At 43.9% G+C, this 15,282-nt stretch overlaps 1 protein-coding gene across 4 annotated transcripts in view; it reads right to left on the bottom strand.

The window, feature by feature from the left end:
- The window catches only part of PPFIA3 (PTPRF interacting protein alpha 3), a 624,634-nt gene that overhangs the window by 214,913 nt on the left and 394,439 nt on the right, over positions 1–15,282 (bottom strand). For all 4 annotated transcript variants that reach the window (XM_040327613.1, XM_040327612.1, XM_040327615.1 and 1 more), the window contains 2 exons: positions 7,327–7,389; positions 4,669–4,748 (listed from right to left, as the gene is read on the bottom strand). In XM_040327613.1, the coding sequence (XP_040183547.1) occupies positions 4,669–4,748; positions 7,327–7,389 (143 nt within the window). The remainder of the gene's footprint in view (positions 1–4,668; positions 4,749–7,326; positions 7,390–15,282) is intronic.

The raw sequence follows: 15,282 nt of genomic DNA, 5'->3' as shown, positions 1-15,282 counted from the left end.
TGGGCACAGATTATAGGAAATCTTATACTTTACATTGTGACAGCAAAGATTTTTTTTTTTTTTTTTTTTCGGGTTTACATCCACTTTAAAGAGGAAAGATCTCAGGAAATATGGATGAAAATGTGCTGAGAGATGTCCATCCTACTAAAGAAACTAGCTAAAACTGAAACACGTTTGCGGTGGAAAGAGTTATAGTCCCTTGGAGCAGCCTAAAATTTTATTTGGTCTAGCTTTTTTTTCCCTTTATGGGCAGCAATATAAACCATGGCAAAGGATTTGTGTGTATCCAAATCTGGGGGTCTAGTATGATGCTGAACAAAAGATTTGTCAGCTGGGATTTTCAGCTTCAAAATCTGGATCCAGCAGACCTAGAGAGTAAAATCCTGTTTCTTCAGGATACTAAGCTAAATGGGCTTGTGCAGAGGTATAGCCATGAGATGGGGCTGTGCCTTTGGGGCTGCCTAGTATACAGGAACGAGAGCGATACCCAGGAATTGAAAGCTAGATTCTCTATAAATATTCCTTACCTTCAAAACAGAGACATTTAGTTGTAAAAAGCTAATTCCGATAAATCTTTATTGTACTTTAGAATAAACCTGATTGAATGTTAATAATGGTAACAATATTGCTAGGCTGGATAAATAAGCAATAAAAGGGTTGAGATATCTTCCAAGAGAAAGAAAATTATGTGAACTCCTCTGCCAGCAATGTGACAAAAGGCCAAGGCATCTAGATGTAATATCAGAAAGAAAGATAATAACATATTCCACTGTTAACTGAATTTGCAAAAAAGAAAAACACTTTATTTTAATCACAGTAATGTATAGAATAATTGTCATATAAAGGTGGTAAAAACCAATGACTACCTAGATGACCAAACTGGAATCTAATAACTTTTTTTTTTTCAGTTCATGAAAAGCTATGCAATATCTTTCTGATAAATAAAATTGAACACAATAGAAATCAAGCTCTTGGGTTTAATGATGGAAAAGGAGAGTCAATGGTGACCACTTCCACTTTTCAAAAACAGACAGCAAGAAATATGCTCCTTCATGCAACTAGCCGTTAACCTCCTACCACAATATGAGGCATTCTTATCAGCCATATTTTGCGTATGCATTGTCCAGACGGAAAATAATTTAAAAAGTAGGCAAACAAATTTAAGGTGAGATTCTTAAACAGTTTATAGCTACAGAACAATAATGCCGCGTACACCCGATCGGTTTGTCTGATGAAAACGGTCTGATGGACCGTTTTCATCAGACTAACCGATCGTGTGTGGGCCCCATCGGTTTTTTATCTATCGAATAAAAAACTAGGAACTTGTTTTAAAATTATCTGATGGTTAACTATACAATAGAAAAAAATGATCGTCTGTGGGGAAATCCATCGGTTAAAAATCAACGCATGCTCAGAATCAGGTCGACGCATGCTCAGAAGCATTGAACTTCATTTTTCTCAGCACGTTGTTGTGTTTTACGTCACCACGTTCTGACACAATTGTTTTTTTAACTGATGGTGTGTAGGCACAACTGATGAAAGTCAGCTTCATCAGAAATCCATCAGTCCATTTTCATCGGATGAACCGATCGTGTGTACAGGGCATAAGAAGTGGAATGAACAGGGCCAAATGGTGTACAAGTAGATGTCCTTGTAAACTAATGTACATTGGAAAAACAAAGACACCTTTAAAAGCCCATATATTAAAGTCCAAGTTCACCTTTCTGACAAAAAAATTTAATAAAAAAACAAATTTTTTTTTTTGCAGGCTAAAAAAATGTTCATTCATTATTTTTTTCACAAGGGCCTGCAGAGCATTGCACTCGTGATCAGCGGATAGCAGGTGCAATGTTAGGCTCCTGCACACTGTCCCTCCAGTTTTCTTAGCCAAACCTCCGTATGGGCGTTCTGTTAGAAAGCTGGAGAAGGTGTGAATGGACTACGAGGGCGCTTATCTGCGCCCTCACAGTTAATTGAAAACTATAGGCCATCTGCCATGCTGGAATACGGTACATGCAGTTTATTTATTCACTGTGAATGAAGGATAAGACTTCGGGTGTGGGAGAGAGGAACCCGTTGCTTAAGTACTAGCTAGCCAAGTACCCGATAATCACACAAAAAGTTGTGTCTTCATCTAATAGTCATATCCACAGAAATACCTTTCCTGTATATAAATACTGTAAATGTATGTAAATAAAGTAACTATTGAGCAAGAAACTTTTGGGAGTGTGGTGATTTATTGGAATGGTATAGCAGTGGCAAATTGGAACCAGTCTGTTCCCAGAATCCAATACCCAGGACACGCTGTCCAACTTTCATTTTTTTTCCCAAGGATCCATTTGAGTTAAAAAATACAGGCATAATAACATACCTGCCTAAGTGCATTATAAAGTGTTTTTTATGTGTTACAGACTATGGCCCAGATTCACAGAGAGTGGGCGCACATTATGCCGCCGTAGCGCAAATCATATACGCTATGCCAACGCAGCGCAGACAGGCAAGCATGGAATTCACAAAGCCAGTGCTCCCAAAACTGCGCTGGGTTTCGAAGGCGTACGCCGGCGTAGGTGGAAGTGGGCGTGAGCCATGCAAATGAGGCGTGACCCCATGGAAATGATGGGCCAAGTGCCAGACAGATACGTATCACGAACTGCGCATGCGCCGGGACGTGGACGCATCCCTCTGCGCATGCTCACAACCACGTCAAAACAACTGCCTAAACTACGCCGGATCACTGCCTACGGCGTGAACGTAACCTACGCCCAGCCAGACACACGTCCAACGTAAACAACCTAAAATACGCCGGCTTGAGTTCCCTGGTGCAGACCTTTGCATGTCTGCTGCTGGGTTACACCTCCATTATGGGGCTTAACTTTACGCCGGACGTTCAACTTACGCGCACATCGCATAGCCTGCGTCGGGCGCACGTACGTTCGTGAATCGCCGTATTTCCCTCATTTGCATATTTGAATTGCAAATCAATGGGAGCGCCACATGCGTCCAGCCTAAATGTGCGCCCATGCTACGCCGGTGTAGGCAAGTTACGTCGGCGGGATGAAGCCTATATTTAGGCGCATCTTAGTTTGTGGGTCCGGGGCACAGATACGACGGCGCACATTTGCACTTACGTCGGCGTATCTTGTTCTATGTCGGCGTAAGTGCTTTGTGAATCCGGGCCTATATGTTTATGTTCTGGGTATGTTTAACTTCATTTAGTTTAGGCACACATGCAAAAAGATACAAGCATTAATGCAATATTATGCATTTAATTATGCAATTAATAATGCATTAATACACTTAGGAGTCTATTTACCAATGTTTACCCAATATTTACACATTTTCACCTAATGCTGTGTCCATACGACTGTTTTTTATGACGTGAAAAATGCAATTTTTTTAAATAGTCATTAAAAATGATCGTGTGTAGGCTCCAGGGGCCAGATTCAGAAAGATCAGCGGATCTTTCTGCTGGCGTAACGTATCGCATTTACGTTACACCGCCGCAAGTTTTTCAGGCAAGTGCTGTATTCACAAAGCACTTGCCTGTAAAGTTGAGGAGGCTTTGCGTAAATTACCCGGCGAAATTCAAATTTGGCGGGTAGGTGGCGTGTATCATTTAAATGATGCGCTTCCCCGCGCCGAACGAACTGCGCACTCGTCATGCTTTCGACGTGAACGTAAATTACGTCCAGCCGTATTCGCGAACGACTTATGCAAACGACGTAAAAATTTCAAAACTCGGCGCGGGAACGACGGCCATACTTAACATTGGCTGCGCCTCATAGACCCAGGGGTAACTATACGCCGGAAAAAGTCGAACGCAAACAAAAAAGCGCCGGGCGGTCGTTCGTTTCTGAATCGGCGTAACTCCTCATTTGCATATTCCTTGCGTAATAATACGGAAGCGCCACTTAGCGGCCGGCCTGGAATTGCAGCCTAAGATACGACCGTCGGAACTCAGAGATACGACGGCGTATCAGGAGATACGCCGTCGTATCTCTTTCTGAATCTGGTCCCAGAGCATTTTTCTCGATGTGAAAAATGGCCATTATAAATTAAGAACATGCTCTAATTTTTCTTGTCGTTCTTCACGTCGTGAAAAACGGTCGTGTGTAGGCTTTACCGACGGGGAAAAGACGCACATGCTCAGAAGCAAGTTATGAGACAGGAGCACTCGTTCTGGTAAAACTAGCGTTTGTGATGGAGATAGCACATTCGTCATGCTGTAACAGACTGAAAAGCACGAAGACTGAAAAGCGTGAATCGTCTCTCACCAAACTTTTACTAACGCAAAATCAGTAAAAGCCGCCCAAAGGGTGGCACCATCTGAATGGAACTTCTCCTTTATAGTGCCGTCGTATGTGTTGTACGTAGTGTGTATGCAAGGCAGGCTTGACAACTATCATTTCGAGAAAAACTTTGTTTTTTCTAGGACATTAAAAAACGGTCGTGTCTACGCGGCATAAGAGTCAATTCGATAATTGTGTGAATCTTGGGTCAAAGTTGTATACATCTTGGTGAAAACAATCATGAACAGACCCCTTAAAAACAAGTTACCAACTTTTTTTACACTGGTTTACTGGTCCTTACAAATGCTTCCTACAGTTGTAATTAACTAATAGATTCAAGTGTAGTTTAGCACTATTTCCAAATGACTTAGGAGTTCACCTTGAGTAGGTAGATGAGGGTCGACCCCGTAGCTGGTCTATCTCTAACTGCATGCGTTCAATCTCAGACATTAGTTGCTCCTAGAGAAGAAATACAAAGTGTTTACTGCAGCTATTCATAATTTGATAAAGACAGGTCAGACTCTAGACTAAGGAAACCAGTTCACCTTAGACATGTTTAAATAAGACATTTATGAAAGGTTATCAATGTAATTAAAATACATATGTCTTCTACATAAGGTGGCAAAAATCCTTAAATAAAATTAACCCCGTAAAGGTTATTTTTTTTAATAACAAACATGTTATACCTACCTCCTCTCTGCAAGGGTTTTGCACAGAGTGGTCCCAATACTCCTCTTCTTGGGTCCCCCAGCAGCGCTCCTGGCTCCTCCCCGCATCAAAAAGCCCCTCGGAGACCCGCATTCCAAGGAGACATCCATGCGGGCGTGCTTCTGAGTCCTGTTGCTGCGACCATTGACAGAGACAGCAGGACTCAGCCCCGCCCCCGTCTCATGTGTCACTGGATTTGATTGACAGCAGTGGGAGCCAATGCCTGCGCTGCTATCAATCTATCCAATGAAGACCCTAGACAGCAACTGAAGCTGCTGTGCTCATCCCCGATGGAACAATCGGGTTCAGGTAAGTAAAAGGGCGGGTTCTGGGAGACAGCTTGCACTACAGAGAATGCATTAATGTGAAAAACCTTGAGGGTTTATATAACTACTGCCCTGTTGCACTCACAACTCTAGAACACTGTCTAATATTGGCCACAGACATTTATTAACTGCCAGACGTACCATGTCACATAAAAATTATTTTTTATGTGACAGTTTCTCCCCTTAAATGAAGGCTAAAAAGGTTATGTGAAAAGTTTATATGTTTTTAAAATATGTACAGTAAAGATGCAAAGAAAAAGTCAGGGATTACAACATAAAAGTTCCAGCAAAACAGTCATCACGTGTTACCACAAAGGAATTTCTAAAGAAAGTTAGTTGGTTACTACTTATCAATGTTTTTTCTTTGAATAAGAAATAAACATCTCACAGAGGGTACATCATTCTTTCTAACAAAACCAACAGTAATCAGTCAGGTAAACACATAATACACGACTCAAATTTGCAGCTCTTGGTGGCCCAATTTGTATTTTGTCGAACACTGTTCAGCCAATCAGAACAGTGACTGTAATAAATCAGATGCAATCACTGCTTGGGTATTCAGCTGCTGAATACAATAGCTGACAAGGGCGATTCCTTCAACCACGCCATTTAGTGCGTATGGAAGAATTAATAAACTTTACTCTTAGTTCAAGAACTTCTTCTTTCACATTTAAATCTCTGATATCTTCCTTTGCTTGTGCTGTCATGCACTACCGGTAGACATTAGATCAGCCTATCTCAAACAGGGTGCTGCCTGGGTTCTTCAGGGGTACCTTGGCAAAATGCCTAGAAAATTTCATACAAAAACAGTTGAACCAAGCCTGCCTTATTTTACACAGAGTCACAGTCAATGGTAATTACTACCATTACTACTACTACAGCATACAGTAATGACCCTGTGCTGCTCCAATCACTTGCATCCTACCTGCTGACACCCACACAGTATTTTTGGTTTATCTTGCCTGGACAACTCTAGCTGCGTAAGAGAGAGAAATTGAGGTAGAAATGCTGCCTATACTCTGCCTATGCACTGCAGCTGCATTGAAGCTGTTCCGCTCAGCACAGAATAGGGTTGCTACCTCATCTATTTAAACCGAATAGGTTCTGAGGCTAATTTAATGCTGATAAGGCACCAAGTGAGTTTAAATTACCACCTTAATAAACCACAGAACCTGTGTAATTATTATGTGTTTGGATTTGAAGGGATGAGGTGGCAACCCTAGCACGGAACCTTGTCAGGCTCAGCACGGAAACTGGAAGCTAGTGAGAGATCACTCTAATAGTGGTGTCTACTACAGTACTTTCCAGCTGTCAGAGGGATTAGCCATGTATTGTAAAAGCATTGTTCCACTGGTTCAAGTTAATTTAATGAAGTTATTTAACTTCTATACACAACACTGATACCTATTAGTGTACTGACTATATTAATCGCTCTCCTACTTGTTCTTAATTTCGATATTGTTGGTACAGACATTGCCAGGTGTCACAAAGAGAAGTTGTTGGGGAACACTATTAAAGTTCTGCTATGGGGCTCCATGAATTGGAGGGTCATTAATGCAGCGCACAAGAAAACATGGTAATTCTAAGTTTAATTTTCTTAGAATTCTAGACAGGAGAAGGTCTCTTACATTGGGTAGTTTATTTTTAAAGTAGTTCGGGTTCTACTGTCCTTATCTAAGTACATTAATTAAAAGGCATTATTATCTTGGAGACCTCTACTGGAAAAAGCAACTGCATAATTCTCATTACACAATAATCAATACACCAAACTGCATGTGATCATACAAGTCCATCTGTTTTGCACGCTAGGCAATTTTTCTCTTACAAAAAATCTCAGACACAGATGCTTCATGCCAGTAAAGGGGTGCTTAATGGAAAATCAAACACCTGCCTGTAGATGGCAATCTTATACATTTTGGAAGTAATGGCATTGCTGGAACACATTCAAGACAACTTGTTTAGCTACAGGTATATGCTGTACCTAAGTATTCTTTCATACAAACCTTGCTCAGAAGAAGTTCCTCCTGAAGCTTCTTCATGTTAGCTATCTCTTCCGAGAGCGTGTTCTGACATAAAAGAAGCAAGCAAATGCAAGAAAAGAGAAAGGTTTAGATGCAAGCATGAGAGAGAAAGATCAGATGGGGAGACAATAATGTCTCTGGAAATCTAAGTGAAATCTCAGATGGCTACAATTCAGCAGCAAGCAGTAATAAAAACCAGTGAAAGACTATGACATTTACAGAAGTATTGTTACGTTTAAATAGTTAGCCTTCTGAAAAATAAATCAGGTTATCAACTTATAGCTGCCTCATAAACTGGTAGTTGCCTGTCTGTCTAGTGACCCTTTGGCTTTAAAGCGGGCCATACTCCAGTAGAATTGTGTTCAAAAAGTATTTATTTGTTCGACTTTCTGATTAGTAGGGTCAACTCAACTTTAGTTTTCAATCCTTGTGACAAAAACATTAGAAGGAGCAGGGTGGAATTTTTCAATGGATAAAATTCTAAAGCCTCATACACACGATCAGATTTTCAGACGGGAATTGTGTGATGACAGGCTGTTGTCGGAAATTCCGACCGTTTGTACTCTCCATCGAACAATTGTTGCCGGATTTTCCGACAACAAATGTGGGATAGCATGCTTTTTAATTTTCTGACCACAAATGTGTGATGTCAAATTTCCGATCGTGTGTACACAAGTTTGTTGGAAAAAAAATCCAAAGTACAAACACGCATGCTCAGAAGCAATGCTCACCATAACACAACAATAGCAGAAGTTGCCCAAAGAGCTGAAAAACCACATAGTATTGTGTTTGTTGGCCAACAAGTCTTTGCCGTTTGTATCCAATATAAGTTCACGGCCAATGCCCTTGGGACAAACGTCCTACACTTTGTCTGATGGAAATCCGATTGTATGTACGAGGCTTAACTGTGAATGTGGTTTTCATTTGGGAAAAATCACACATATTGTAATTTATGTGTTTACTACAGCTGGGATTCCATTCAAATAGTAGGTCTAGATGAAATTGTAAAGGCTTTCAAACTAAATTAGTTGACTTAATCAGAAAGAAAGAATGTCATAACAAAAAAAAAATTATGACCATCACACACATGTAACAAGCATAGAGATCAGGTGTTCTGACTACACTGATCCTTCACTTGCTGCATTCTTCCTGGAATGCTAGGTTGTACCTAGGTTTTTCTGTAGTGTATTCCATTCAAATAGCAGGTCTAGATGAAATTGTAAATGCTTTAGAATTACATTAGTTGACTCAATCAGAAAGAAAGAATGTCATAACGAACAATTTTTTTTTATGACCGTCACACACCTCTAACAAGTAAGCCACACAGTGCTTGTTCCCCAATCTCTACATTGTACGTATTTGTCCATATTTGTAATTTGGATTTAATACGTGTCTTTAGTATTTGGCTGATTTGTATATGTGCTTGCATATTCTATTCGACCTTTTTCACTGCCAATGACTGTATATTGATTTTAGAACTCTCCTGAAGAAGCGACTCAGTCGCAAAACTAGTTGAGATCCCCTTCTACGCGACCCCCATCTTCACCGTGATCCTCCCCTCAGGGACAACCTAATCTCGGTGATCTCTATGGCTGGTAACGTCAAATGCTTACTGTGATGTATTGTTTATGTTTTGATGTTTTTATCATTCTTTTTTTGATATTATGTTAATAAATTTATATAATTGCTCCTTTAAATCTATCTGCTCACCTTGTACCGCTATAGTCCTATTGCCCCCCTCTTTCTAGCTTTTGCTATTGGACTTTTGGGTCTTTGGGGTCCCTTAAGTCCTATTTCTATTCCAATTGATCTTCAGGATGATGCTACTACCAACTTTATATGTTGTTTATTAAGAGGTTAATATTTAAAACACCTGTAACAAGCATAGCGTTTAGGGGTTCTGAATACACTGATCCTTCACTTGCTGCATTCTTCCAAATTGCTAGGTTGTACCTAGGTTTTTCTGTTGTGTAGATACATTGTTTGGCTTGGCTGGCAGCCAAGCCTTTTTTGAATCTGGGTCAGGGTGAGTGATCCAGGGAGGCTGGATGATTCATCAGGCAGCACCTCTGGTACCTCCCCCTACTTGCTGGAACCTTGAAGAAGTTTCCTGAAGAATGGGAGGGAGGATAGTAGGAGATGTATCCCCAGCAAAGTGGAGTGGCAGGGGGTGGGCGCTTCTTAAATACTCAATCAGGACAGCAGGGGCAGTGTGGAGTTTGTTTGGAAGCTGGAGATGGAATGCTGAGGAGGCTGCCGGAGGCCCTTGAGGGTAGCCTCCTAGTCTGGGGGGGGGGGGGGGTGACTTCAGGCCAGGGGCTCGGATGCTGGAGGTATCCTCTCGAAACACACAGAGGTGTCCTGTCCAGAAGCACGGGAGCAACAGTGAGGACAGCAGGAGCCAGCAACCAGGTCTAAAATAAAGAGATTTTTAATACAGCTTACCTGTAAAATCTTTTTCTTGGAGTACATCACGGGACACAGAGCGGCATTCATTACTATATGGGTTATATGGAGTACCTTCAGGTGTAGACACTGGCAATCTCAAACAGGAAATGCCCCTCCCTATATAACCCCCTCCCATAGGAGGAGTACCTCAGTTTTGTAGCAAGCAGTATGCCTCCCAAAATGGTCCTCAAAAAAGAGGGGTGGGAGCTCTGTGTCCCGTGATGTACTCCAAGAAAAAGATTTTACAGGTAAGCTGTATTAAAAATCTCTTTTTCTTTATCGTACATCACGGGACACAGAGCGGCATTCATTACTATATGGGATGTCCCAAAGCAATGCTTACAATGAGGGGAGGGAGAACATCTCCAAGACAAAAGGATTTAATTTAGAGATATACTCAAATCATAATAAATCCAACTTAGTTGAGAAAAATAATTTTAAATTTTAAATTTAACTCAAAAAAGAGGAGCCCCCGGAATCCGAGGGTCTCAAACTGCAGCCTGCAGCACTGCCTGCCCGAAGGCAGTATCAGTATTCCTTCTTACGTCCAACTTGTAGAATTTTGTAAACGTGTGGACAGAAGACCAGGTTGCCGCCTTGCAAACTTGAGCCATAGAGATCTGGTGGTGTGCTGCCCAGGAGGCGCCCATGGCTCTAGTAGAATGAGCCTTTAATGATACTGGAGGAGGCAACCCTTTCAAGCCGTAGGCCTGAGTGATTAATTGCTTAATCCACCTAGAAATGGTGGACTTTGCAGCTGCCTGCCCCTTCTTGGGCCCATCCGGTAGAATGAACAGCACATCTGTTTTCCGGATCTTCTTTGTAGCTTTAAGATAGGCCTTCATGGCCCTGACAATATCCAAGGTATGCAGCAACCCTTCCTTTCTGGAAGTAGGTTTAGGGAAGAAGGATGGTAATACCAAATCCTGGTTCAAATGAAAACTGGATATGACCTTCGGTAGGAAGGAAGGATGAGGGCGGAGAACGACCCTGTCCTTATGAAAAACAAGATATGGTTCCTTACAGGATAAGGCCGCTAGCTCCGAAACTCTTCTTGCGGAAACTATGGCAACCAAAAATACTAACTTCCTTGTCAGTAGAACCAAAGGAATTTCAGCCAACGGCTCAAACGGTTGTTTCTGTAAACTTGACAGAACAAGATTTAAATCCCACGGACAAAGCGGGGATTTAACTGGAGGTCTAATACGTAAGACCCCTTGAAGGAAGGTCTTAACCAGCGAGTGGGTGGCCAGCGGCCGCTGAAACCACACTGACAGAGCAGAAATCTGTCCTTTGATTGTGCTTAATGCCAATCCTTTATCCACTCCTAGCTGGAGAAAACTTAATACTCTATCGATGGTAAATTTGCGAGAAAGCCATCGCTTGGACTCACACCAGCCTACATAGGCCTTCCAGACCCTGTAATAAATCACCCTAGAGACCGGTTTCCTGGCTCTGATTAGGGTAGAGACTACTTTCTGAGACAGACCTCTACCCCTGAGAATCAGGGATTCAGCTTCCAGGCCGTCAAATTTAGATGCCGTAAGGCAGGGTGGAGGATTGGACCTTGCGATAGCAGGTCTGGCCGTAGAGGAAGAGTCCAAGGGTCTCCCACTACCATCTTTAGGATGAGTGAGTACCATGCCCTTCTGGGCCATGCTGGAGCTACCAGGATGACTGGTATGTGTTCCACCCGGATCCTGCGCAGCAGGCGGGGTAGTAACTGGAGCGGGGGAAACGCATAAAGAAGTTTGAACTGATGCCAAGGGCAAACCAACGCATCGGTTCCGCAGGCCATCGGATCCCTTGAGCGGGATATGAACCTGTCTAGTTTCTTGTTGAGTCTCGATGCCATGATATCCACGTCCGGCACTCCCCATCTTTGGCAGAGTGCTTGAAAGACTTGTGGATGCAGAGACCATTCCCCCGGCCATAGAGTCTGGCGGCTTAAGAAGTCCGCCTGAAAGTTGTCCACTCCTGGAATGAATATTGCCGATATGCAGGGCACATGCGCCTCTGCCCATAGGAGAATCAAGCTCACCTCTCTCTGAGCGGCTTGACTCCTGGTTCCCCCTTGGTGATTTATGTATGCCACGGCCGTGGCATTGTCTGATTGAATTCTCACCGGGAACCCCTGCAATTTTGACGTCCAAGCCCTGAGGGCTAGTCGAGCAGCTCTGAGCTCCAAGATGTTGATGGGCAACTGCTTCTCTGGCTTTGCCCAAGTACCTTGGCGAGTGCAACCATCCAAAATTGCTCCCCAGCCCGTCAGGCTGGCATCTGTGGTCACTATCTTCCAAGCCACTGGGCTGAAAGACTTCCCCTTCAGTAGATTCTGAGGGTCTAACCACCAACACAGACTTTGTCGGACTCTTGATAAGAGCGGCAACGGGATATCCAAGGCCTGTGGCCTTCTGCTCCATGCTGACAGGATGGCTGCCTGTAGGATGCGAGTGCTTAGAACCAGTAGGATTAATTCCTTGATGGCTTTTACCTTCCTCAGAGGTAGGAACACTCCTTGTTGTTCTGTGTCTAATCTCATGCCGAGATATTCCAACTGCCTTGTGGGCTGGAAAGCTGACTTTTCTCGATTTAGGACCCAGCCGAACCTCTCGAGGTATTGGACCGTGAGGGCCACTGCTCGCTCCAAGCCGGGAGACGAGTGGTCTATGACTAGGAGGTCGTCCAGGTATGCTGGATCGTGACCCCTTGGATCCTTAGCTTGGCTAGGATCGGAGCTAGGACCTTCGTGAACACCCGGGGGGCCGTAGCCAACCCGAAGGGAAGCGCCACGAATTGGAAGTGACGCAAAGCCACCATGAAGCGTAGATATCTTTGATGTGGCTGATAAATTGGAACATGAAGGTAGGCATCCTTTATGTCTATGGACGCCATGAAGTCGTCCTTCTGGAGTGTGGCAGCTGCTGACCGCACGGATTCCATCCGAAATGAGCGGATCTTTAGATATGCATTTACCATCTTTAGGTCCAAAATTGGCCTGACATCTCCATTGGATTTTGGGATGATGAATAGGTTGGAGTAGAAACCCAGCCCCTGTTCCAGGACTGGTACCTCTACTATTACTTCCTGGGAAAGTAGATGATCTAATGCCGATCTTAATGCGGCTCCCTTTTCCGGATCGTTTGGAATCCTCGACTTCTGGAAATGAGGAGGAGGAAACCTTAGGAAATCTAATTTGTAGCCTGTGGCCACGGAAGACCGTACCCACTCGTCGGGAATGCTGGCTTCCCAAATCTCTGAAAAGAGTCGCAGCCTTCCCCCCACCTTCGTGGGTGGGGGCGCCCCTTCATAAGGTTGGCTTGGGGGCTGGTTTTGCTGGTTTGCGAAACCACTGCCTTTTGCCTCTAACAGCCTGTCCTTGTGATTTGCTGTTGAAGCCGAAGTTTGCTTTTGCAGGAGGCCGTCGATACTGCTTGGCATTAGAGGGCCCCTGCCCAGGGGAATACTGTCGTTTAAACGCAGGCCCCTGAACCTTCTTCTTAGTTGGCAAGAGAGTACTCTTGCCGTTTGAAATGGTCTGAATGTATTTATCTAGGTCTTCTCCGAAGAGTCGTCCTCCATGGAAGGGGAACCCTACCAGGAGCTTCTTGCATGGGGGCTCAGCCTCCCAGCTTTTTAACCATAAGAGTCTTCTCATATGGATAAGGGATAACGATAAACGTGACGCTTGCTGGATAGAATCCTTGATTGCGTCTACCGTAAAACATATGGCCTTAGGGACATCCGAAAATTCTTCTGCCTGCTGGGCAGGAATAAGTTTAAGCATCTGCTTAAATTGATCCGATAATGCTTGAGCGACCCCAATCGCAGCCACAGCTGGCTGTACTACTGCCCCTGCAGTAGTGAAGGAGTTCTTAAGTAGTGCTTCCAAGCGCTTATCAACTGGATCCTTGAACACCTGTATGTTTTCTACAGGGCATGTTAACGATTTGTTAACACATGAGATGGCTGCGTCCACTGCAGGAGTAGCCCATCTTTTGGAAAATTTTTCTTCCATAGGATATAGGACAGAGAACTTCTTAGGTGGTAAGAAGATCTTATCTGGCTTGTTCCAATCTTGGAACAAAACTCCCTCTAATAGAGGATGGATCGGAAACACAGCATTGCTTTGAGGCGCCCTCAGTGAGCCCAAAGCTGAAACCGTCGATACCTGGAGATCTGGTACTGGCAAGTTGAATGCCCTATGGACCAAGTCCGACAATCCTTGAATCCACCAGCTCTCCCTCAGGGAGACTGCCCCAGACTCCTCTGTATCCGGATCCTCGATCCCTGAACCTACTTGGTCCTTGTCCAAGAGGTCGTCCAATTCCCCTGAGGAAAGGACCTCCTCTTCTGAGGGTCCGCGCTCGGGCGACGGAGATCTATTCCGCTTACTGCCCCGCATAGCTGCGGCTATCATTTTACCCATGCTTTTCTGCATCTCTTTTAAAGAGGTGAGTAATACCTCCTCCGTGACCATCTTAGGGTTGGACTGACCCGCGTCAGCTCCAGCCCCAGATCCCGATGGCCCCAAGGCTCCCTGTGGGGAAAGCAGCGGCATAGCTTTGTCCGAGACCTCAGACTCTCTGGGGGAATCCCCACCTCTTGTACCCTTGTTTTTTGATGCCATGGTACAATACCGAGGTACACCTGCTACTTATTGGTACCTGGGACTTATAAATAGTTAAATGCCCAAACACCTGTTTGGGGGATAAAAAAATGCTTCCTCTCCCCTAGATGACACTTTTTTTTTTTTTTTTTTTTTTCAAAAAAAAATCTTTTTTTTTTTTTTTCAAATCTAGGAAAGAAAAAACATTCTGTCCCCCTGAGTAGTATTGCAAGAAAAACTATGAGATGGAAAAGAAACAGCCTATTCCTAGGCTTGAAAACAGTCTTTCTGAAGACTGCAATATTCTTTCTGGCCACTGTGTGTCCTCGGCGCCCCGTGCTTGCCGTTCTGGTCTTTCCTCCTCAGTTCCAAAGTATTGAATGAGCTATATGGAACAAACAAGGAAGGGCCGCCCCTTCCTTAAGCCACTGACCCGCCCTTCCCCCCCAGCAATCTCAAACAGGAAATGCCCCTCCCGACAGGGGGGGGGTGGGGTTGGGAGGAAGGGACCTCTCTGCTCCAGCAAACTGCAGCCTGCAGCCTGGAACCATGAGGAGGTCAGCGTTTTGCCTGCTTTGCAGGCCGTGAGGAGGAAGACTGAATGGAGCATCGCCTGGAGGCTTGCAGGTAAGCACAGCTCTCTGACACACACATATACTTTTATATCACACAGGCCCCACTCAATGCTTTTCCAACACTACAAGGGAGGTCACATCTTATGGGGAATAATACATATAGAGCCATCCTATCTTTATGATATGTGACTAGTTTGCCAGATGCAGTGCATAACTTTAGGCATGTCCCCTGTGACCCCCCAGAAAAAACCTGCTAAGAACCAAGTTCCGCAAGTTTTCCCCTCACTTACCTGCTCCATGCCGCAG

Source organism: Rana temporaria, chromosome 10 (assembly GCF_905171775.1).
Source record: "Rana temporaria chromosome 10, aRanTem1.1, whole genome shotgun sequence".
Lineage (NCBI taxonomy): Eukaryota > Metazoa > Chordata > Amphibia > Anura > Ranidae > Rana > Rana temporaria.
The sequence above is the reverse complement of the archived record's forward strand: the minus strand, read 5'-3'. Positions and strand labels throughout refer to the sequence as shown.